Source organism: Polypterus senegalus, chromosome 15 (assembly GCF_016835505.1).
Source record: "Polypterus senegalus isolate Bchr_013 chromosome 15, ASM1683550v1, whole genome shotgun sequence".
NCBI classification, from domain to species: Eukaryota; Metazoa; Chordata; class Cladistia; order Polypteriformes; family Polypteridae; genus Polypterus; species Polypterus senegalus.
In genome coordinates, this window is record NC_053168.1 from 117,295,962 (window position 1) to 117,320,906 (window position 24,945).

The 24,945-nt window shown below is 41.7% G+C and overlaps 2 protein-coding genes across 3 annotated transcripts in view; both read left to right on the forward strand.

Moving 5' to 3' along the window:
- The first annotated feature begins 851 nt into the window (after positions 1 to 851).
- Positions 852 to 18,561, forward strand: zgc:101716 (uncharacterized protein LOC492784 homolog). Of its 2 annotated transcripts, XM_039736741.1 has the most exons (6): positions 852 to 1,106; positions 7,055 to 7,150; positions 7,361 to 7,504; positions 9,276 to 9,739; positions 14,658 to 14,790; positions 18,130 to 18,560. In XM_039736741.1, the coding sequence occupies exons 1-6, from the start codon at positions 1,002 to 1,004 to the stop codon at positions 18,274 to 18,276; spliced, it is 1,089 nt and encodes a 362-aa protein (XP_039592675.1). In that variant the 5' UTR covers positions 852 to 1,001; the 3' UTR covers positions 18,277 to 18,560. The 2 variants fall into 2 exon arrangements, with proteins under 2 accessions (XP_039592675.1, XP_039592676.1); XM_039736742.1 differs by lacking the exon at positions 7,055 to 7,150 and having other exon boundaries at positions 18,130 to 18,561.
- A 5,109-nt stretch (positions 18,562 to 23,670) lies between these two features.
- LOC120515955 (fibrous sheath CABYR-binding protein-like) overlaps positions 23,671 to 24,945 on the forward strand; it is a 39,292-nt gene continuing 38,017 nt past the window's right edge. The window contains exon 1 of the mRNA XM_039737352.1: positions 23,671 to 24,145. Coding sequence (XP_039593286.1) covers positions 24,055 to 24,145 — 91 coding nt within the window. The 5' untranslated portion in view covers positions 23,671 to 24,054. The remainder of the gene's footprint in view (positions 24,146 to 24,945) is intronic.

Genomic DNA, 24,945 nt, shown 5'->3' on the forward strand with positions numbered 1-24,945 from the left:
TGTCTTTCCTAATCCAGTCTAATTAATTATTAATTAATAAAGTGTAGGGTCTGAACACTTGTGCCAATGTGATATTTCAGTTTTTTTTTTTTGTTTTTTTTAAGAAATCCTAAACTCCTGTTTTTATTTTATCATTTTGGGGTATTGAGTGTTGCTTGATGATGGAAAAAAAATCATTTAAACGATTTTAGCAGAAGGCTACAACTTAACAAAATGGGAAAAGAGTGAGGGGTTGTGATCAGACATGATGACTCTAAAGATACGGAAGCATATTAAAAACATGTGGGTGACGGAGCTCTGAAATGAGATGGCACCCCGTCTATAACGGGCTCCTGCATTGCCTGACCATGAAATCATTCATTAAATTGTGTGAGGCTGTAGGTGGTCATTATGGAGGAATATTTCGGACAAAATTAAATAAATAAATAAAAGTACTGTGAAATGTGAGCAAAAATAAATAAATGTGTCATGAAATGAGAGCCTAAATAAATAATTATGTCATGAAATGAGAGCATAAATAAATAAATGTGTCATGAAATATGTTTTTCGTTGCTTATTTATTTATTTCATTTTGTCCGTAACATTCCTGCAAACCGTCATGAAATACGACTTGAAATAAAACTGTCACTTTAACTCGTCAAAGTTGAGAGGGTGGGCTCTAACACGCCCTCTAGTTACTGATTGGTGAATCGATAGCACAAGAATTAATTAGAAAAATGCTTACTACTGCCGATGAAATGGATTCTGCCGAAGATATTACGTACTATTTCAGAGACAAAATTGAAGATTTATCGGAAGAAATTACAATGTTGGCTGCCCTTTTAGACTCCGATATAGATTACACTATTTTTGAAATTATCGAAGAACAGGTGGAACGGACTCGACTACACTCCAGTTCAGTCGCTCATTCCTCCGGGTACTTTATGAATGCCGCGCGGAACCTTCTTCTGGTATTCGGTTTTTGAAAGTCGGAACGTTTAAGGTGTTGTACATATGAAAAGATGGAACTGTTTGGGACGGACTTTGACGATTCTTTTTTCATAACCCCACCGGAGAAATCCTGGAACGCAGTTACGTCTTACAATGCCAAATTCTGTGAACCGGAGGTTAGTGTTTGGAGTTTGTCTGGGTTCTTTGTTTTGTCAAAGAAAGAAAATGAATGACAGCGGCGTGGCTTCGTTCTCATGGATGTTAGCGGCGTCTTCTGATTATTGTGAGCGCACGTCTTTGTTTAAACTTTGTATGTACGGGAGAAAAATAAGAATGTGACACAGAGTATAAACTGACCATGTGAATGTGATTAGTGATGTGAAAGATGCTGTTAGTCTGATAGTTATGTCTTCTTGTGATAAGCAGGTGCAACGTTTGAAAATTTTAAACTTGAATTTGTATCAGTAAATATCGTGGGCGTGAACTTCACATTTTAAATGCATGTACAGGTTTCGCCCCTCATTGGCGGCACAGAAGTAGAAAAATGTGCGTCGGGTAGCCGACTGTATCCGAAGTGCCATGGGCACTGTATTTGGGTTATAATTATTTTAAACCAGAGGCTAATATTAACTCACTTGAGCTGAACGTGCCAATTCAGTCCAGAGGCGATTCTAGAGACTGGGGTCGGGGGCGGCCATGACCTGGTAAATTATATTACTTTTCATTACAGCGCGAAGTCAAAATCGATAAGATCATCAGGGAGCGTTTCATAAACAGTCAGTCGTTTTATAACCCGCTCGGTCCTGAACAGGGTCATGGTGGTCATCTGTTGCCTACCCCATGGGGCGCGAGGCCATTGTAGGGCAAACTCGCACGTAAGGGCCAGTTTAGAACCTCCAGCTCACCTCACCTCCATGTCTTAGACTGTGGGAGGACACGGGGAGAACATGCAAACTCCACACAGGCCTCCTTACTGCGAGACAGCAGCCCTACCGCAGCAGACCGTGCTGGCCATTTCATAAACGCAAATCCATATTTTGTGAAAAACATAAAACAATGCAATGAGTACATTTGCAAAGAAAAATTAGAATTAACTAGCCATGTGCGCCCAACTACGTTGCGCGTGTTAAAGTTGCCTTTGAAGGGCTCCCTGTTTAAACGCTGCTGCCAGTCGTGAACTGGGCCCTTCGTCGCACAGATTTATGATTTTTATAAGGGAAACAAAATTACAATGGACATTGATTCGATGTGAACGGCCTACTCGGAATCACTGTCTGAATCGTAATTATGTGGTGGTGGTGCTGGAGCATTTCTGCTTCTGTCCGTTCACAGTCCGTCTCGTTTTCATGACGCTGTCGTTTCCTCTCACGATCTCTTGTCAACCTTTCTCCAATCTTTCGGGTTGTTTTGTGGCCATCCAAAGAGTAAGGCAATATACACGGAGCAGTGGTTATAAAAGATGACACATAGGTATCCAGGCTCTTTAAAGCATAAATATGGATCACTTCACTGACATGTGAGCAAGCCACGGTACAACTGTGAGACGCGCAGCACTCGCCGGCTACAACGTAACAATAATAATTTCCGGAACGTGCCGTTACATTGTCATTCATTTTATCCACTGTCTTTCTTTCATTCATGTGTTACATAGGCACGTACCTTTTATCTTCGGAAATCTCCTGAGCTAACCAGCGTAACACTGTCCACCACCCCTTTAGTTATTCCGGCACATTGTTGACATCCGTGAGTAACAACGACGTACTAAACTGTAAGCTGGTTTACGCATGCGTGGAATTTGCGGACAAACAAAGATCAAGATCTAAATGAAGATCTCTTTAGTTAATTTAAAGCACAGCAATTTGTTTAATTTGAATGTCTGTGTTTTGAGGTGTGACTGGCCTACTACAGTCTTCAGTAGTATAAGCCTGGAGGAGATTCTTAATGCAATGTTTTAGCTGTCTCTCTACTGCCATCTAGTGGTGCTTCTAATTCATTCGCGGGCAAACAAAGATCAAGATCCAAATGAAGATTATATATAGAGATTCTAAAAATCTAAATGAGTTAAAAAGTAAATTATATGGAAAACAAATGCAAGGTGCACTTGTGATAATAGAAACTAAATACAAATTGCACATCATATTATTTCAGAATAAAATAAGAATTTCTCCCAATAGAACTCTTAAAAAGGCTCATCCAGGTCTTGCTGTAACTTCTGGGGTGTCGTTTTGAGCTGCCACCCCCTCATCGAGACTCTCTGCAGCCACCAGTGATGTTGGAATGAAGGCGGGTGCCCCCAACTTCCCAGGAGACCCACTGCATTGAAGCCTGGAAACAATGAGGAATGATTTAGGCACAGTCGGGGCTGGGTGGTCATTTGCCCTTTTGTTTTATGTCCAACTTATCTGGTGTTCTTGTTTTTGTTTTCTTCTGTCCTCCCATCCATCAGACCTGATCACCAGACTCCTCTTTAGAGACTTACGATACACTGCTGTTCTGTAGAAGGACGCTACTCTTCCAATTAGATAACTATGCATTATAAGATTGCATTTGATTGTATTTTCTTTCTTACTTGTTTATTATTCTTACCTAATCTTTTTTTCTTTTTTTTTTTGTGACAGTTTCTTTGACATCTTTTAGCTGCATTCATTGTATAAAAATGTTCTATAGAAATAAATGAATCATTCAAAGCTAAAAGCTGCTAAAAATCTCAACTCTCCATTAGCATCAAAGCCACACATTACTGCTGCCTCAGTAGACGGTGGGTTTAAATAGATGTCTGGTAACAAAAGAGCAGAAGTTACTACTTAGTTTTCCTCGCTCGAAAGCACCATCCTGTTCTCTTCTTATCACATTCTGAAAAGCGGCATCACCATCAGCTATTGAAACAAACTGCACTTCATTCAGTTCACTCGTTGCTTGGCTCCATCTGATAATTTTGCATGTTTTTGTTTTTTAAACTTCAAAAAGCGCTGATCATTGACCGGTATTGTGAACTTAATTATGATATACAGGTGGACAACAGATGCAAGGCTTATGCACTGAATAAAAAAATGTTGTGTAATCGGTTTGTCAGATTTATTGTCACATATGGTAGGTAAAGTGACGTGCACATGTGGCCAAGTGTATCACACCTCCACTGGCTGGCAGCTGGAATCTCGCTTCATATGTCAAATATAACAATGGGTAAAGATAAGATCACAAAATAGCCAAGTTATGTTTCATGTTTGAGTTTGCAATAGTGAAACTTACTAAAAGGAGGTATTTGGGTTTGGAAATTGTTCATGTTTTTAGGAGGCTGGGGTGTAGCTCCCAAAGGGTTTACATACACTCTATCCACTGGGTTTTGCAACTCATTTCTCAGAACAGGTTCTGGATTCAAATAAATGGAAGGAAAAGTGTCTTTTGTGAATGAAATCTGTCTAAACAACAGGACTGACCCTCCGATGAATGCTGTGATCCAGTGAGCCTGTTATTATAAGCTGTTGAGAGAAAGAAAAGAAGAAAAAAACTAAACACAGCCCTTGCCACCTCTGGTGATGTACCGCATGTGTCTGTGCTTTTATTTAAACTTCATAAATATTGGGAAATCATCTGAAGCAGTGCACTGGCTGATGGGAATTGTAGTCCCAATGTCGGCGTTTTCAACAATGTTGCAGATAAGAAGATATGGGGGGTTGGTATATATTGAATACCCTTCTTACTAGATCAGCAGCTCAGACTTGACTGTGCTGTCCGCCACAACACCAGGCAAGCACTTGAGCTTTAGAGCACATGCTACATGCGTCTTCCTCAAGCTTTGCTGAACTTGGCTCCTTTCATTTTGCTTATGCAGATGGTGGAGCACGAGAATGTCCCACTTGCTAGTTAGTGCATTATTACCAACAAATAAAAAAACATGTATCAGGTAATTTAGCTTTTTTCCTATAATTTCAGCAAATTTTTATCAATGCAGTTAAAGCAAACTTTGCACACTAGTTATGGGGTACAAGGACATTACTTTCAGCATGCATGGAGTAAATCAGAGATGGTCAGTCAGAAACTCCAATGGACTTGTATGCAAAAAAAAAAAGAAACTTTAGTTTTCAAAGAAAGGTTGAAACATTTCTCATGACAGTTTTAATCTGTTTAATAGGCTCTGAAGAGCCGTTTTGTGTTAATCATTGTTAAAAACCATGTTGCAAAACAATAAAATGTGAAAAGGGGGTACATAGGTGCTGTACATATTGTGAGCTGGAGGGCTGTTCACAAAAAGTCGCTGAAAGACTACCTTCACATAGATCAGCCCAGCAAGCAAGGGAGCAATCGTGTGATCCGCGTGGTACTTCGCAGACTTGAAAGTCCTAACAGCACCTGTCAGATTTGGAGTGATTGTTTGCTTTTCTCTCTCTCTGTCATTCTCTGCTCCTGACGTGCATTCCTTTGAAGAGGAAGAAATTTTTGCGTTCTTTTAATTGTCAGGCGGAACTGTCATCTCCGTCTTGTCAAGGAGCACAGTTTAAACTTTTGAAAAAAGAGACATGTTTGTTTGCAGTGTTTGAATAAAATTCCTGTCTCTACAACCTCCTGTGTTTCTGTGCAAATCTGTGACCCAAGCGTGACAATGTGAAATTACCTGTGTGTTTGTGTGCGTGTGTGTGAGTGTTACAGACATATGTGTGTATCCAGAATGAACTATAGGCCTTTGCAGGTGCTGCAGCAATTCCCAGACTGAAGGCATCTGAAAACTGCAAGAAACCAGCCCAACAAGAGATGTTCCCTTTTAGATAGACAGATAGATACTTTATTAATCTCAAGTGGAAATTCACAACCTAAATAATGAAGGTTATGGACAATTGTTAAAATACTATTAAAATATTTTATGCAATAGCTAAAATTTAATAAGAATGTAGTAATATAGGAGAGTTAGTGAACATAGTGATAAAGGTCTTGATAGACCAATTTTAAGGATCTGACAGAATAATGAGCTCCCATAAAATAGTGTTATAAGTAAAACTGTGTACCCATGCATTGATTTGGCCAAAAGGCTATAATCCCCTACCCTAAACCTAACCCTAATTTTGACAATAATGTATAATCTAACACCGAAGAGTGCACAGTGTGATGCATACTATTTGACATGTCTCCTTAGGTCAATGTTATAAGATGTATGTAACCTCAAAAAGTGCCCTCTTGGTGTTTAGAGTGGAATGTTCTACGTGTGTAAACATCACATAGGGTGCTGTTAAAAAAATCAAAACAAAATACTGCATTGTTTTTCCTAAAGAAGCCCAAAAAGTCATAACCCACCAACACCCGTTTTTCCCCCAAAGTAACAAAAAAAAAGATCAGATGGGTGGGAGAACAGCATACCTGGTTCCATACGTCATCATCACCACCAGCAGGTTAAGTAGTTCTGTAGTGGTGAATGTCTTGTCAAGGTGCTTTAAAAGTTACCAGCCAGTCATTTCTTAATTACAGTTGGAAGGAGCCTCGCTGGCATTGGTGGGGTGGGGGGGTGAATGAATCTCTGTGAGGAGTGGTACACTCTTTGAGAGTGAGACATTGCCGATGAAGGCAGAACATGAAGCAGAGCTGAAAGATCAGAGATACAAATGAACAGAATGGTGTGTGGAGTGTCACAGAGTGAGAGGAGAGCAAAGGCTGAGTGAAGAGTAGGACTTGGTATGGAGGGGATAGATGTTAAGCTGAGGAGAAACAGACTATGTGGCTTGGGCATGTGGAGTAAAAAGAAGAGGTACATGAACACTGAGGCGAACAAGAAGAGACCGAAAGACGGCGTGGCAGGAGGTGATGGTGGATGATACGGGGAAAAATCACAAAGGATGCCTAGGACTGTAGATAATAGAGAGAAAACAGTTGCGGGTCAACCTGGGTAACCCCCAAAAAAAGGCTGCTAAACCAGTGAAGTAGATGGTGACGGAGCACTGGCAAGTTCTGTGTTGAATGTCTGGTAGGGAGTGAACCTGAACTCCGTGTTTTATAATCCAATGACTTGTGGCCCTTGGGTGCATAAAATATGAGGAGGCTATAAGTATAAAACATAAACAGTACATATCATATCTTTTTTTTGTGTGTGTTTATTTTTAACTTTTTATTTGCCTTTGTTTTCAATTATTGCAAACAGTGGTTTTTTGAAGAAATGAATGCAGTAGATGAACTGGAGAGGCAGAAAGCCTTCAAGTTTCGAGCTGACCAGTTGTACAGCAAGCTGGATTTTGAGGTAACGCATAGGGGGCCTGACCACCTGATGCTGTGTTTTTGAGAAAGAACGATTGTGTGCAATTGCTGCACATTTGTCAAAGGTATGAAGAGCTGACTGACCCGAGTGGGCAGTTTATTAGATTCTCATTTGGACTGCCATATCAAACAGTTTTTTGCTCATGCTTTGCATAATATTTCTATAATTTGTTTTTTCTTTTTTCCTCTTTAGAAAGCACTGTATGAATATTCTAGCTGCCTAGCTCTGATACCATGCAAAAATGTAGCAGTCAGAAGGGATGTTCTAGAAGCAATGTCGCGGTGCCTGTGTCAGATGGGCCGTTTCAATGAGGCGCTGGTAATCGCTGACCAACTGGTAAGATGCTGCTCTTTGCTACGTGTGTGAAGGTGACACGTAAAACTGCCAGTTTACAACAGCAGGTTTATATTTTACAGTTAAAAAGTTAACACACACTTTTTTAACACCAGTTTCTTTTATATTTAACTTTTTTTGCATTGTAAGAGCTGTGTCCATTTATAACTTTGAGTATATGATTAGTGTAAGTCAGAAAATGTATAGTTTTTATAAAACTCTATTTTAAATGGTGTAGTTATTCAGAAAATGACTACATGCAAATTTTATAAATTATTTTATTGTACAGTACATTGTGGTATTACGTTTCTGTAAATAGACACATTGTACAACACATTGTTCTGGTCAGTTTCTTTTCCTGTATTCATCAAAGTTTATTTTTTCACCCCACCTCATCCACTTGCCACATAATTTCAACAGTTTTTCCTTCCAGCGAGTAAAATACCTTTAGTAGACTTAAAAGGACAGTGATCGATTAAAGTGAGAAATTTTAAATTAAAAAAAAAAAGTATCCAGTACATAAAGTATGCCACAAACACGGCAAGCACAGTTTTGTTTTTTAAAATTCAAAAGAACAGAGTTCACAGATTTTTACCATCTGAATTAATTGCACCTCTGAGTCTTGGTTTTATTTTCATATTCAGTTATGGTTGCCTTGAACTGCAGTTTGCTTATTTTGCTCTTATTTCGCCGCACTTGGATATTTCTGAAATTCTGTGAGTGTGCTGGACATAATGCCTGAGAGAAAACAATACCTGTTGTTTCAGATGATTTCATTAAAAACATTCTTTGAAGAAAGTAAGGTATAAATCTGAAATATGGCTTTTGAGTTTGGTGCCAGATTATTTCTTACCAGAACTAGCTGCCTCGTCGCTTCTTTTAAATTGGACACCATTACAATGTATACCCCTGTGACCTGCGTTTAGAGTAATTTCACCATCCCTTGATTGGTGTTGAGAAGGGCATCTGGCTGTACAAAGTCCTGCTGCAGCACCTCCAGTAAGGCGGCAAGTGACCAACACGGGTGAACCTGGAGAATGAGAGACGATCACTACACTTTGTGCATTCTTTGCAGGGATAAATTATTTTCTAGATTTGCCAAAGTTTTTCATGTTAAAGATGTATAGGGTGGTCCAGATCTAATTATGCAATTTTCATTACGCAATAACTTAAGTTTATTACATAGAAAATCACTCGAAAAATCCCGGACCATCGAGAAATGTGCGAACTGACGACATGAAGAATCATCTTCGTACCGAACTGGAATCGTCCCCGCATAAATCAAAGTCATCCAGACGATCTGGATCTGCATAATTGGATCTGGACCTCCCTGTATTTCTACAGCACCCTTGTGATAATTATTTTAAAAAAGTTATGACCAGTATAGTCAAGAAAGTGAAGAGGTACACTAATACACTTTTTTATTTTGGCAGAATCATAGGCTCCTTTGGTTCTTCATCGCCATCTTCATGTGTTTTTTCACTAATTTCGTTTCTCAAAGATATTTCCATTAGCCAGACAGATACCATTAACTTGCCCTGAGCAATGCACTCTGAGTGTGTTCTACAGTGGACTGCTGTTCCATCCATGCTTGGTTCCTGTATTTTACCCACTGCTGCTGGGAGAGGCTCCAGTTTCCTTTAACTCTGTATTGGACCAGATGTGTTTTCTTTGGTTTTTCTCTTTATTCAATCAGAAGCATTGATTTTTATGAGAATGTTTATGACTTTGTATATACAACTTACTGCAGAATCCTCTGTTTCTTTTTTAATAGAGAAAAGAGTCAACCAATAGCAGCCACATGACTGCTGTTTTAGACCTCGATGTGTTTATATATCAGAGGAATGGAGACCTAACCAAGATGATCCCATGTCTGCAGCAACTCATTACCTTGCATCCTTACAATGCATCATATTGGAAGAAATTGGGAGCAGCATACAAACTGTCCTTAAATTTAAACTGCACAGAGGATCACAGATCACTTTCAAGTGAAAACAAGGAGCGAAAATGTGATACTGACTGGTGTGCACATTGTGAGTGTCCGAATCACACACGCCCACATTTAGTAAACAGAGAATCATCTTTTAGTCCACACTTGTTCACCGAACAGTGTCCTTTGTACCACTACAGTAATGAAACTGAAAAGGATGCTACAGATGAAAATGCATCAAAACCTCTAGGAGAGGACAACGAAATTACTGCCTGGTTGAAGATGTGCCTGTGTTTTGTCAGAGCCAAGTAAGTTTACTTTCATATTACTTAAAATATATTAAATTGCTTCATTTAGCCTCTCTTTTACCTGATATTCTTTCTTTAAAAGTCTGTTTCCCTTTATATTGTCAACCGCAGTAAACATGTTAAAATACTAGGAGGCTTTGCCCCCTGCTTGCTTCGCTTGCCCACCCCCTCCCCCCACCATGGGGGCATGTTACACGCCACCCACTTCACATCTCTGCCGCTCACGTTGTGAAGGGAGGGGGCTGAACACACGCTAAGGAGATGTGGTCGGATCAGTTGCTGGCCGAGCTGTGTGTTCTGCCTGTGGTGCTGTGCGTCGATCATTTAAATGCCTGTACAGCAGCTGTCCTTTTGTCTCGCTTCCTTGTCTCGTGGGACGTTAAAGTGTGTCCAAGAAAATCACATATTGTCTCCTTCCAAGCTTTTTTTTTTATATATATATAATAGAGAGATCAGAAAAATTAGTGTTTATACAAACATTTTCACTCTTATATTGATGTGCTGTCCTTTGTATCAAGCAGAAATAAAGACATTTCTTTAGCCATTTCAAAGTATGCATATGATTAGGACTGCAGCAGCCTTGTGTTTTGGAGAGCATCCGCCATTCTCTTTTTGTATCCTGCTTACCCAGATCCGAGTATCAGGAAACTGGAGCCAAACCCCTTGAGCACTGGGCCTGTTTCACAGCCTGCTTCTTTGTAAAATAGTGCAGATTGACGTCTGGTGTGGACTGTAGGAGCTGCTTTCAAGCTTGTCCCCAAGCCCAAAAAAAGTGACACCAAAAAGAGGATTTATTGTCAATGTCAATTTATTTATATAGCACATTTAAAACAACCTAGGAATGCTGTGGCCAAAGTGCTTTACAACAAAGAAGAGAAAAAAAAAACAACATAAATAGAAATAAATAATAGAACATAAATAAAATACTGCAAATAATAAATAGAGGTAAGATTACATAATCACAATGAGGAAACCATCAGTATTACTGAAGGTCACGGAACGCAAGTGAATAGAAATGAGTCTTTAATCTTGTTTTGAACAGCTCAATTGTAGATGACTCCTTTATGTGATGAGGTAAAGAGTTCCACAGGCGAGGAGCAGCAGCTGCAAAAGCCCTGTCCCCCTTAGTTTTACACTTAGTACGAGGGACAAGAAGAGACAACTGACCAGAAGAGAATAAGATAGGACCCAAAATGGATCCCTGAGGAACACCACATTTAAGAGAGGAGCAGTAGACAAAACAGATGAATTTAAAGTCACTGAAAAGTGTCTACTAGTTAGATATGACCCGAACCAGTTAAGAGCAGCCTCTTTAAGCCCAACAAGGTGATCAAGCCGCATCAGCAATATCTCATGGTCAATAGTGTCAAAGGCAGCAGACAGGTCAAGGAGGAGGAGGACTGCAGCGCCACCTGAGTCAGTAATAATTGAGATGTCATTGAATACTTTAAGGAGGGCCATCTCAACACCATGATAACGTCTAAAGCCAGATTGGTAGATCGCAAATAAATCATTGGAGTTAAGGTGATCAACCAATTGCTTATAAATAATTATTTCTAACATTTTAGCCAGAAATGGCAATTGGGAAATTGGGTGAAAATTGGCTAAATGTCAAGGATCTAATTCTGCCTTTTTTAGACAGTGACGCACCGCAGCATGTTTAAAAAATGAGGGCACAGCCCCCTCACTAATAGAACCATTGATAATGGCTAGTAAAGATGGACCCAAAACTTCAAAAGCTTCCACTAAGAGGCGTGGCGGTACAATATCAAGAGGGCTGAGAGCTGGTTTAACACTAGAATTACCAGAGTCTATGAAAAAACTCGTAGATCCGGCCTACCTTAAAACTGTTCGCATCTCTCTGCCAGCGTCCTTTGTCGTGTAAATGTGCCGATAAAGACAAGCTACAAGCAGCCGACTATTCCATCCCCCCACCGACTTAGAACTTGCACATACTTCTCCCAGCTCATGCCTTGATTGATTATCTGGGAGTGAAGTGGAGTTTTAGAGTGGAAATGATAGATCGTTATTTGGAACACACTCATTTCATGTGTGTTCCGTTTCAACAGTAATCTGTGTAAACACATTGTTAAAACAGAGACTTTTCCATATTTTAGTAATAAATGTTACAAAATGTAGGCATAAACTATAGAATGTGTGAAGCATGAAGTCCAAACATCAAATAAACACTTTCACAAAAGGTTCAAGAATGTTACAGCAGCTTCTGTGGCTTAGCGGTAAGATTTGCTGACTCAGAGAGCAGTGAGCTTGCCGTGCCTCAGAGACCCGAGTTCGATTCCCCGTTGGAGGAAAAAATGTTTTTTCTTTTTAACCTCAAACGGACATAAAATTTTAAATTGGTATGCACTGTCAGTTGTGTCCTTACAACTGTTATTTTTAAGATCCATAACACATAGACAGACAGAGCACTCAGTAACAGAGAGACAGACAGGCAGAGAAGTCACTAGATATATAAATAAACAGGGAAGGCACATGTACTGAAAGAAAAAAAAAGATCAACATGTGCATTGATCTTGCTGCACTGAATAAGCTCACGTGCTCTAACCTACCCTCCCAAGTAACAGCACAAGTACAGACGCAAACCAAGTGTAATCAAGAGTCCCCGGTTCGATCCCCACTCACTCCTAGATTTGCCATTTTCAGTAGTAAGCTGTCTTTTTTGTTAATATTATACAGTACACACATAAACTTGGTTTAGCGTATGTACTTGCGCTGTTACTTAGAGTCAGATGGGGGTCACACCAGTCGGCGCCATCGTCCAATTAAATTGGAAGGTGTAAATATAGTGAGGAGAACACAAAACGCTCAGTAAAAGAAAAATCAGATAAGTGTTGAGGTTTCTTTATAGTAGTAGCAGGCTTTGTGTTTTGGGGTGGCTGGTCCACTTGCCCACAATTCACAGTCACTCCTTGCTCTCTTTCCACTGTGCCACACTTCCTCCTGTGTAGCTTTAATTTCCTTCTGCCAAAGACGCTTTTGACTAAACCTCAACTTCCCACACAAAGCTCACATAATGTATGGCTATGAGGCCTTTTTAGTCCCCGTCCTTGACAATTACAGGTGACACCTCAGGGGGTTAATGCTAGAATGCATGTAATGTTGTCCATTAGAGCATTTTTCAACACTTGTCCCTGCTTTTATCGCATCCCGCATTAAGTGTTGTAATTCTCTACTGACAGGTGCCCCTTCTAATCTTATATCACAGCTCCAGCTTATTCAAAACTCAGCTGCAAGAGTCCTGACTCAAACCAACAGCAGCGAGCACATCACACCCATCCTGCTCCGTCTTCACTGGCTCCCTGTGTCTTACAGAATCGAATATAAAATCCTACTAATAATCTACAAAGCCTTAAATAACCTTGTGCCAAACTACATCAGTGACCTGCTCCATCACTATGTGCCTGCCCGCCCACTAAGGTCCTCTGATTCTGGCAATCTTGTTGTGCCCCACACTAATCTACACCCCATGGGTGACAGCAGGGCCTTCAGCTGTATAGCGCCCAGACTCTGGAATGATCTGCCGAAATTAATCAGGTCAGTTGACTCCATGAATTCTTTTAAAAAATAACTCAAAACTCCTCTGTTAGAGAAGACTTTTGACTACTTGACTTTACTACCCCTCTCTCAGTTTAACTCTCTGTCAAGATGCTCATGTAACCTCTGTGTGTGTGTGTGTGTGTAGACCATCAATTATGTTGTCAGGCGTTTTTTTCTCTGAATTCACTGTTGTAATCTTCTTTATTTATTTGGTTTGTACAATGCTCTATACTGTGTACCCTGCCGTTCGTTCTTATATTCTGTAAGTGCCTTGAGCATGGGAAAGGCGCTATATAAATAAAATGTATTATTATGTAGTGTTTAGCCCTTGCAGGAGTTTATTTCCATGTTTTAGAGACCTTCACTGTTTTGTTTTGTTTTTTTTTTCACAAATTGATTATTTTTTGTTTCTGACCAGGCCAACAGAATATAAGTAAAGGCAGACTCCATACAAGATTTGTAAACGACTCACTTCAAAAGTACTCGGCTTCCTTAGGCAGTGGAGCATTTTTGCAGACTGCTACTGTGTTTTCATTTAATGTTTAGTTTGGAGTCTGATTGTCCACGGATATTTATAACTCATAACAATCTCAACTGTTTGTTCTTTGATTATTGTTTTGTTGTGGGCAAATAGTGTTTCTTCTAAAAATGATTATTAGTTCCTTAGTTTTTGTAACGTTTACTTGTAGGAAGGACTTGTCACATCACTTAACAAGATCCTCTACCACTGGGCCAGGACTAGTTTGATTCCCATTAAAGAAGCTTAAAATCACGGAATTATCAGCGAGTTTTAAGATTAATCTATTTTGAATTTTACTGTGACAACCATTACTATTGGGAATGTACAAAAGAACACAGCCCTGGGGGTCACCCACTGGAGGAGGGCAGCATGTCAGACAGACCACCATTGACTTTCATTCTCTGAGGCCTGTTTAAACGTCAATCGGCCACCCCACCAAACCGAAATCCAAATTGAAATTTTATGCAAACATACTTCTGATTACATAAAACCACAGCAGGTCTGTGCAGTCGCTCTTTGTTTTGTGTACAGACCTCTTTTTCTACTAGTACATTGCTAAATTGCCATTTTTATTAGCCTTCTTGTTTCTACTGTATTAAGTCAGAAGCCCACATTTTATGTTTCTAATATTTTCACCAAAGAGAGGGGTGTCTTGTTGAAACAGACATTATATCATTCATATTTCTAATTATTTTAATCACTTTCCCTTTGAGAAGGTGGCATTGATAATGGTTAGTGTATCTGGATTAATTCCACAACTTACAAAGGTGTGTTTTCATTAATGTTGGTAAGTTGTTCTCCTTACTTTGGTGATTTAAATCTTTCTTTTTTATTGTGTAGATTACTATTACAGATTGTCAGCGTGCAGCAGTCTTCCTTTATTCTTGAAATCAACAGCAGGTCTCAAAGAGAAATTGAAGAAGTGCTCCGTAACCTGCAGCTTAGTAAAGAGATGTTTTACAACCTGGCTAAGGTGAGAGCTTTGAAATGGAAAGACCGTAGTGGTGTTTTTGTGCCTGTTATGTTGCAGTGCCCACTTTGTCCGGACTTAATTACAAAGATTCACTTAACAAGCACAAACTCATCTAGAGAATCTTGTATTCCTTTTTAACACTCGCGATGCATTTCAATGGCTGAAGTATATATAAGAATTCCCTTTGCTTAGACTTGAGCACAGACTATAAGGGAACAGGTAATCTACACTGTGTCAAAACCAACCTATCAGAGTCCATCTGATGAAAATGTGCCACACTGCCATGCGGTACATGGACTGGGGGAATGGGCTCTTGGGGCCTTAAGTAAAGGCTGATTGTCCTGAATGTTTTAACATTAACACTGATTCACTTAGCAGACGCTGTCATCAAAAGAGGACAGCATAACTGAGTAATCATCAATCAGGGGACTGTTTGGGAGAAGGGTGTAAAACTGACCATCCCAAGCCAAAAACCAAACTGGCCAACAGGAATATTTGCTCATTTTAGTTACTGAGAACCTCACATCAAAACCATCATCAATTATAAAGCAAATGTAAATGCTTCTTAAATGCACTGAAGGAGTCCTCTCATTCAGCTAGCTAGGAGCTACACATGAAGAGTCTGCATTGAGATTTGATGCCACATAGAAGTGGTATAACCAGATGATATTCTTTAGTAGAACTGAGTGGTGAAGAACGAGCATAAAATCTCACGAGTGCCTCCATATCCACGAGTGCTGACCCTTTGACTACTCTGTAGACAACCAGGAAGAATTTGAATTTAATGTGTGCTGCACCAGGAAGCCAGTGTAGTGACTGGAAAAGATGGGTAATACGTGCCCGTCTCATCTGGTTGAAAACAAGATATGCTGCTGCATTTTAAATCATTTGTAGTGCATGCAGGTACCCCTGCCAGTAAGGAATTGCAAAAGTCAAGACGTGACAAGACCAACACCTGGATCTGACGTTGTGCTGCAAAGCTCAGCAGAAAGGGCCTGGCCTTGTGGGTGTTACACAGAGTTAATCTACATGACCCAAGGAGAGCTGCAGTGTGGTCAGTGAAGGATGGCTAGTCCTGGATCAACATCCCACTTAGTAGGTGTTAGTGATAATGACCCAAGGTTTAAAGAGATGGGGTACAGAATAGAAGGGCAGGCCAATATAACAAGGAGCTTTGTCTTTGCCAGGTTTAGCTGGAGATGTGGAGCTCCTTCATCCAGGCTGCAACACCAGTGAGATTGCAGCTGAGACTGTGTGGTCCTCTGGAGGAAATGACAAGTACTGGCTATGCATAAGGGCTCATTTATACTTCACGCTCAGAACACGTATGCATCATGGCTGCCCGGCGTTCATTGACTCGTCCTCTGAGCAGGTCCTCAGAAATTAACGTGATGCATGCGCAAGGTGCAATACCAGCAAAAAAAGGGGAGGGGGGGTGAAGTGTGCTAAAAGTTGGAATTTGACTTCAGAGTCTCTGTTTACTATCGTGACAGAAAGCCGCTTTGAGGATCCTACGAGATTGATGTGCGCGCTTCGATGTTTGATGAATGGTTCGATGTGGTGAAGCAAAATGCTGATATACAGATGCATTTGTGGTGCTTTTATATTCAGTCGTCGCATATTCCTGATCGTAATGACACGATACATTTTAAAAGTCTCACATACCGTCTTCTGTGCCGTCTTTTTTTTTTTTTCTGGGGCTTCCTCCTGACCTGACAGCAGCGGCAAACAGCAATAGCTCACCACACAGAACACATTAAATGTACGATATCCCAGCTCTGTGCACATTTAGAATCCTTAGATTTATACTTGATATCACTTTCAAAATGAAATGCATTAAAGTATTTATGTTACATATTACAGATAAATTGTTAATTTCATTTAAATAATGAATACTGTTAATAATTACACACATGGGGTGACATGGTGGCGGAGCGGTAGCGCTGCTGTCTCACAGGGAGTTACGTCCCTGGTATTCCCTGCCTGGAGTTTACAGGTTTCCACACTGTGCTCCGGTTTCCTTCCAAAGATCTGCAGATCTGGTGACACTAAAACGATGCCAGTATATGTCAGTGCTTGTATTCACCTTGCGAAAAGCTGATGCCCGTCCAGGGATTGTTTCTGCCTCGTGCCCAATGCTTGCTGGAATGGACAAATCCCTGGATTGATGGATTTAATCATTAAACATCCTTTTCAGAAATATTGTGTCATTGGAATTTAATGGATGTTCCAGGCAATTCACAACACAGTGAAGCCGAACCTGTTCTCACCGTGATGATATCTCGTACTGCCAGCTGGTAGATTCCTCCAGATTTACGTAAAGTACTCGCGCAAGTATAAACAGTAAAACGCTTGTGTAGCTGGAGCGTCGCGTGAAGTATAAACCCAGCCTAACAGTGATATGGGAATATTTGGAACTGGATGACAGGGCCTAGTGTGGTGGGGTACAAGGAAAATAGGAGAAGACCCAGCACCCATCCCTGGGTACCTCTGTGCAGACATTTTACATAACATTCTGATGTTGCACGTATTTTTGTAGTTCAGACTCAAATGTTTTTCCGGTTCTGGCATTGTGCTGAGTTAGATTTTGGAGGGGTGGACCTTGTTATACATTGAATTTACAGCAGTTAAATGAATAGACTGAGGTGGATATCAACCAAAGATTAGGCCACTACATATAAACTTGAGTATTAACAATTAGATTGTGGGTCAGTACACCCTCAGGACAAAATTAAGCTGCACTGCTCTGTGTGCGTTTGCTAAGACTGACTGTAGTTTAAGAGTGACCTGTGCATTGGATAACTTTGTGTCAGCTGTATAAACCTAGAAGATGATATTTTATAATTATTCTAAACATTTTCAGAAAATGTAAAAACAAGAAATGAAAACATCATAATGTTAGTGAGTGCATGATCTACTAACATCTGCCTCCATGGTGACAGAAACTTCTGGCTAATTTACAATTCATGGATTCACGCCCTTTTGATTTACATTTTTTCTCTATATGCATCATAAATGATGGTATGTGGCTTTATCAAAAGTGTGTTCAGATTATAATACACTTGTTTACAAATATATGTTGAATGTAATAAAGCAGCCTGTTTCTTCCTAACCTATCCCACACTGTTTCACTGTAGTGCTGAGGTGTCACCCGCTAAACTCGGGTCCCAGTCCAGGTGGTTCGTCGAGTGGTGGGTGCAGCAACGCATGTTCCCAACCTCTCCTCTCCCCTCTCTCTCCAAGAAAATGCCAGGTTTTAGAAGCAAGTGAGGTTTATTCTCTGCAGTAAATTTTATTTAACTTCATAATTCGGGTGGTGGTGTTTGTTTTGTATTTTAGAAGATGGAAACTGAATTTATACCAGAGAAAATGAAAGAGGACAATCAGGAAAATGACAGTCCGTCATTTTTATCAAGCTTGCAAGAACAGACTGGTGCTGTGTTTGAGAAGAAGTGGTTTGAAACTTTCAAGGATGTAAAAGTCTAGGAAGACTCAAGACCGTCAGGAAGACAACCCAGGGTATCCCAAGAAGACCCGAGCTCGGGCTCTGTGTCTGCTTCAAGTGTCTTGAGGAAACAATGCATTTCTATTAAGCCAGAGCCAAGTATGTATTTGTGTGCGTGTTCTAGTCTATTTATTTTATTTTATTTTTTTCTTTTAAGTGTTTTAATTCTTGTTCTCTATTTAAATTTAACAGGTTATTTAAAAGCATGTTATACTGTTAAATTAGATTGTATGTCTTTATTTTACGTTTTGATTGATGTTTACTATTTTGCTGTCGAATTCATATTAAAATACCCTTTTAATATAAGAAATTTTTCACATATTTTGTCATTATCTCCAGAGCACACTCTTAGTGTAACAAAAATAAAAAAATCAGTGAAACCTTTGGGTTTTAAAATTAACATTTTTGTGATACTGTAGGTCTTTTATCCAGTATAAGATGATCCTGACACACAATTCAGTAACATGTTTCATTAACTATATGAACTAGCTTAGCTTCTAATGTGGAGATTAGTTATATATAAATGTCATCTAGGAGTTGTGTAATTTCATTACCGTGTCATACTAAATCACAGCAGACTATCACCAGTGCCGCCATCGGGCTCATTTGTTTAGCTAATGGCTGAACTGTCTCGTGTCTCTTCCTGGTCCTTCTTAAAGGATGACGAGGATTCTGCCTCAGCTGCACGGCCCGGTAGTTTGTTCCAGCCGACAAACGCCTGCTGTGATGCTCTCTAGTTTGGCTACACAAATGAGAGATCCTGACCCCCAGACCTGGCCTGGCAGTGTGGCGCCTCCCAGTCTTTGCTTTCGGGTGCTCCGATTCTTCTCCCGCATGTCCGTAGCGGTGACCGGGTTGTCGCTGATGCTGGCCGTGTGCGCTTCACTGGCTGCTGTGATGGACTCCCTGCAGGAATCTCCGAGTAGATACTCTTGATCACGCAGGTGACGTCACGAGGGCGCCGTAGTGTATTCGTAATGTCACGTGATCTCGATGGACGGCAAACACACTCGGCGACCCAATGGACGGCCCTGTTAATCGCAGTGGCCACAGACGAGTGATTCCTACTTGAATTTCCAACCATGCGACATTTCGATGCTCTGCGGCGCCATAATAAGAATTTAAATGGTTTTAATGACGATGGCTGACTAGACTAGAATGCTGTTTGTGTCAACGAAAACAATGATACCCGTTAGTACTGCAAGTCATCCCCTCCGACCCCAACCGTCAAACTCCTAAAAAAAAAAGAGACTACCCATCTTCCGCAGGGTGGCACAGCTGCGCCTTCCCCACCCTGGAGGCACCGATCCGCGCTAATCGTTTGGGACAGGGCACAGCAACCGACGGGCCAAAAATGTGCTCTCGGTTCACTGGCACGATTGAAATTGACAGCTTTAGTCGAAAGACAAAGATCCAAAAGGCAGGAAAAACAACAAGACTTTGGGCGTTTCCGCACCTTGTTGGTCTTTGGGTTCAACATCTGCTGGTTGCATAACTCGCTGGGGCGGTCAGCAATGCAGAAATGAGCGGAGAAACACAACTGGGCATGTCGGGCGCTTTTCGGATTGCACGCCATGGCCTCACCTTAATCCTCCGCGAGGCAATGAGCGTTTATTAATCTCGGGCTCCTAACGCAGCATGAAAGTGTCATTCTCCACCATTCATTCCATTTGTCTAACTAGCTTTATCTAAAAGTCTAAAGCCGATAGTGAAGTCGCGAATATTGGATATAAAGCAGAGGAGCAAACCCCAGACGGGCTGTTTCGTGCACGCGCATTCGCACTGGGCCCGGCAAACCTACGCGCGCGTCCGCGGAGAGTCTGAGGACAACCCGAGAGAAGCGGACATGGCGACGTGGGTCATGGGAGGAGAAGGGACACCACAGTGCCCCAGAAAGTATTTAGACCTCCTCACCTTGTTTTACATCTTGTTAGGTTGTAAAATGTGCTAAAATCGTTTAATTTGTTCCATCAAGCAGCACTCAATATCCCAGCAGTACAAAGCAGAAACAGGATGTTAGACATTTTTTTTCAAGTGTGTTAAAAATAACAAAACTTAAATATCCATTTGGAACAAGTACAGTATACCGACCTTTTACTGAGTTGGAGTATATTAGGCAGCATTTCCAGCTTGGAGTCTTTTGGGTTTGACGTGACAAATTTGTCACACCTGGACTGGAGTACTTTCTGCCATTGTTCTCTGCAGATCCTCTCGAACTCTGTCAGGTTGGATGGAGATCATCAGTGGACAGGTAAATTCAGGTCTCTCCAGAGATGCCCTCGTGGGTTCAAGTCTCAGCTCTGCCTGGATAACTTGAGGACATTGCAAACATCCCTCAACCACATCTGTGTTGTCTTTGCTTTGTGTCCTGTTGGAAGGTGAACCTTCAGCCCCGACTGTCTGGTCGCTCAGTCCCTGCTGCTGAAATACAACCCCACAGCATGATGCTGCCATCAGTAATGGTATTGCACAGGTGATGAGCGCTGCCTGGTTTACTCCAAACTTGATGGCTAGAACTGAGATTTTAGTCTCTTCAGACCAGAGAATCTTGTTAATGGACACTTCACATCTAAGCAGAGCTTAAGAGGATCTGCCGGAAAGAACTGAACAAGCGGCCCAAATCCAGGCGTGCAAAGTTTGTTGAGTCCAAGAAACGTCAAAGCAGCACACACTTCTACAAAGTACTGAATGAAGGGTCTGAATGCTTGTATAAGTGATTTCACCTTTCAATACATTTGTAAGCCTTTTTGAAAACGTGCAGTTCACTTTTTCATTATGCGATATTGAGTGTAGATTGATGGGCAAAAACGTCAAATGTATCCATTTAAAATACATCTACACCTCTACAATGTGTGCAGAAAGTGAACGACTTCGAGTACATTCTGAATCCACTGTTGATGTTTGTGAATTTAAATAAATGGTGTGCAACCTTAAAAAATTCAATTTCGGAAAGGCATTTGTTTTTCAGTGTGGTTGGTTGGTCCAGTGCTTTACAGTTGAAGTGATTTGAAAAAGTAAATCGGCCACAAGACGAGAGAGGTCAGGAGCAGCTTAACGGTCAGTGGGCACGAGAGCTCTTGGTGATGATCTGGTGTCTTCATGCAGGATGTTACATCCATCTGTTAGTATCTATCTATCTATCTATCTATCTATCTATCTATCTATCTATCTATCATATAGTGCCTTTCATATCTCTGTCTGTCTGTCTGTCTGTCTGTCTATCTTAGCTCACCAATCCCCAAACCCCCCCACCAAACACGGCCGGCGCTATGCACCAGTAACTTCGCGTCTCTGCCGCTCGCGTTTGTGGATCTCACTTTCACCAAACGACAAATCTTTTATTTCTCACGGATACGCCTCTTCATTGGGAAGAAACACTACTTCTTTTTTTTTTTCCTCCCCTGATGGCAACACGAATTAGACGATCTGTTAAGTCTCCAACTTAAAGTTCCAATCCGAACAATATATTCGATCTCTTTTCGCTGTTCCGTTATTTCACCGAGTAATAATTTCCGTTTGTTTGCGCTAATGCGATCTTTACTATCATTTTTTTTAAACTTTCAAATTTTCGTACTTCCATCATCTCTAACCTGCTCTGCATGAGTATTGTGCCAACGTTTTTGAATTCTTTACGACGTTGTACTTTGTCATCCACTCTTTGTCTTTTATTTCCGGCCCCAGGTGTGGTTAAATCTCTTGGCACAAAGTCTCGCCTTGAGAAAATCACGTCTTGTCTCAGGAGTTTTTTTTTATTATAACAGAGAGACATTATATATACTGTATATATATATATATATATATATATATATATATATATATATATATATATATACATACACACACACATGCGCAGATCAAATTGTGTGAGCCACTGCACAGTTGCTTATCCCTGGAATTATCTAACAAGCCAATTCTGTGGCAGCAGCACGAGGTGTAAAATCATACATACACAGGTCAGGAGCTTCAGTTAATGTTCACATCAAACACCAGAATGGAGAAAAAAATGTGATCTTGCTGATTTTGACCTCGGCATGATTGTTGGCGCCGGACGGACTCATTTGAGTATTTCTGCAACAGATGTTCTCCTGAGATTTTCACGCACAACAGCCTGTTAAGTTTACTCCGAATGGTGCAAAGTATCCAGTGAGCAGGAGTTGTTACTGAGAGAGGTCAAAGGAGAATGGCAGACTGGTCTGAGCTGGCAGAAAGGCTCTGGTAACTCCAGTAAGCACTCAGTACAACTGTGGTGAATGTCAGACCTTGAGGCAGGGGAGCTACATCAGGTGCCACTCCTGTCAGCCAGAAACAGAAAGCTGAGGCTGCAGTGGGCACAGACTTGACCAGACCAGACATATATAGCGTGGTCTGATGAACCTCCAGTTCTACGTAGATGGTACATTAATAATTTGATGCCAACAGCACGCCTTATATAAATAGGCCGTGCTGATGGTGGTGCTATGGTGTCTGGAATGTTTCCTTGGCACACTTTGGGCCTGTTAATACCCACCAATCATCGCTTGAATTCCTCAGCCATTTTGAGTATTGTTGCTGACCATGTGCGCCCCTTCATGGCTACCATTTTCCAAAGACTGCTTCCAGTATGGTAAGGCCCTCTCGTGCTGCGTGGTTTCATGAACGTGATGATGGCTTCCGTGTTCTTCAGTGGCCTTTGGCCACCAGATGTGAATTCAAGAACACCTTTGGGATGTGGTGGAACAGGAGGTTTGCAGCATGGATGTGCAGAAATAGAGTGATACACTCACGACAACATAAACCGGAGACCCTAACCAGTACCGCTGTTGTGATTCCTAATCATTTGGCCAGTAAGTGGACACTGGCCTGCTGGTTGTGCTCCTTTTTTCATTCTGTCCAGATGATGTTGAATGAAAACCCGTTTGCCCCGTTATTCTATAGCCAGGGCACAGCCTCCGAATCTCACCGAGTGGTCCAGAGCAGCACCGGACGATTTCCGTTCTCTTTTTGCGGGGGGGTCGCCACTAGCCCGGTTGTACCGTTATGCCTTTCCGTGCCAGTGTCAGCCGTGAACGAGCTATTCATTCCTTTGTCATTATGCGGCACCGTTGAATTATTCAAAATGCTGAAGTATATGTGCGAATGTGGTGAGCGCAAGTCGTTTGTAACCGAATCTCCAAACAAATAACGAAACAGGATCCGTTTCTTTTTAACGGGCACCACCAACACGTTGAACGCCCCGTCACTCATGCGTGCTCTTCTTTATCAAAGTGTTAACATACAGTAAGTCCCCTTAGCACGCCAAACGATTTGGTGTCACGCAGTTACGCACCTGCTCGATCGCACTTTTATTGCACAGTCATCTTTGAACCCCCGAAGCGAGTGTGCGGGCCAGCAGTAAACGGTTAACTCCGCGGCCGCGCGCGCTCGTGCTCGCGCTCGCACCCGCACCCGCGCACGGGAAAGCGCCGTCCAGGTTGGGATGCGCAGCTTTGCTGTTCTTATGGCAACCGATCACAACAGTACAGAAAAGTAGGCGCTCCGAAAGTTCAGCTGAGGCGTGAAGCAAAGGTTAATGGAGAATAATGATGTCCACCGACAGCTAAAAATCCAGCGGAACCCGTCCTCCGCCCTTCATACGAGAGAGCCGGGCTATGTGAGCCACACAGCGCTCCTCATCCACGCACACGAAGCCTCCGCTTCCCCGCTCCGCAACCTTTGCCCTTCTTTTCCAGCTTTGCCTTGTAGTTTACTGCTCCACTGATCAGGATTAAATTCCAGAAGGCATGGGCTGTTCCACCAGCACCCAGACGTTGACCCAGGAGGGTAACAGACCCGGTGTCAAACCTGCACAAAGCAACGGAGCCAACTTGAGCGGTGAGTCCTGGAGCCCGCCGCGCTGGGGCATGACGGGGGCGGCGAACCGGGGCTAACTGACAGCTACTCACGAGTTCTGTTATTAACAACGATGGGACACCGACTTGTTCAGAATCTTAATTTAGCGGCGGATCGTGCTGTTTATTCAATCTAACCGTCAATTGAATCTGACGAGTAAGTCCCGGTCTCCTCGGCTTTGGGCGCACTCCGACTTTTCCGTTCTTTCTCCGGTTTGCATTGCAGCTCGACACGTCTCGTCTGCATGGCTGATTTCAAAAGATCAGGATATTTCTAGAAAAGACTTGACAACTGTGAACCATGCAGTGAGCCCGTGCCAGATTTGTGCCGAATGTCGACAGAGAGTAAGCACGTCTTATAGTCGGAAAAAAACTAACGGTGGAGATGAGAGCTGAATGACCGCGAAGAAGATCCACGCAAACTTCACGCTGACCGGGGGGCTGACCACAGCCTCTTGAACCTGAAGCGTCGGCACTGCGCCGGCCCTTTGCTTATTAATCAGTCCTTTCTGGTTTTGTTTCTTTAGTTATATAGCATGGCTGCTCCTTTTATCTTTTTGCTTTCCCAATTAAAGGATGAATGGTGCCGCAGTGATTAGCGCGGCCACCTCTAATGTCCAGCATCCTGAATTCACAAGTCTTTGGGTGGTTTGCGTGGGTTTTCCTGCCATATCGCCAAAGACCTGCTGGGTTCATAAGTGATTGTAATTGGGCGCAGAGACAGACTGGAGCTACCCTGGTGTGGAGATGCTGGCATAGGCTCCTGCTCAGGGGGGTTTCTAG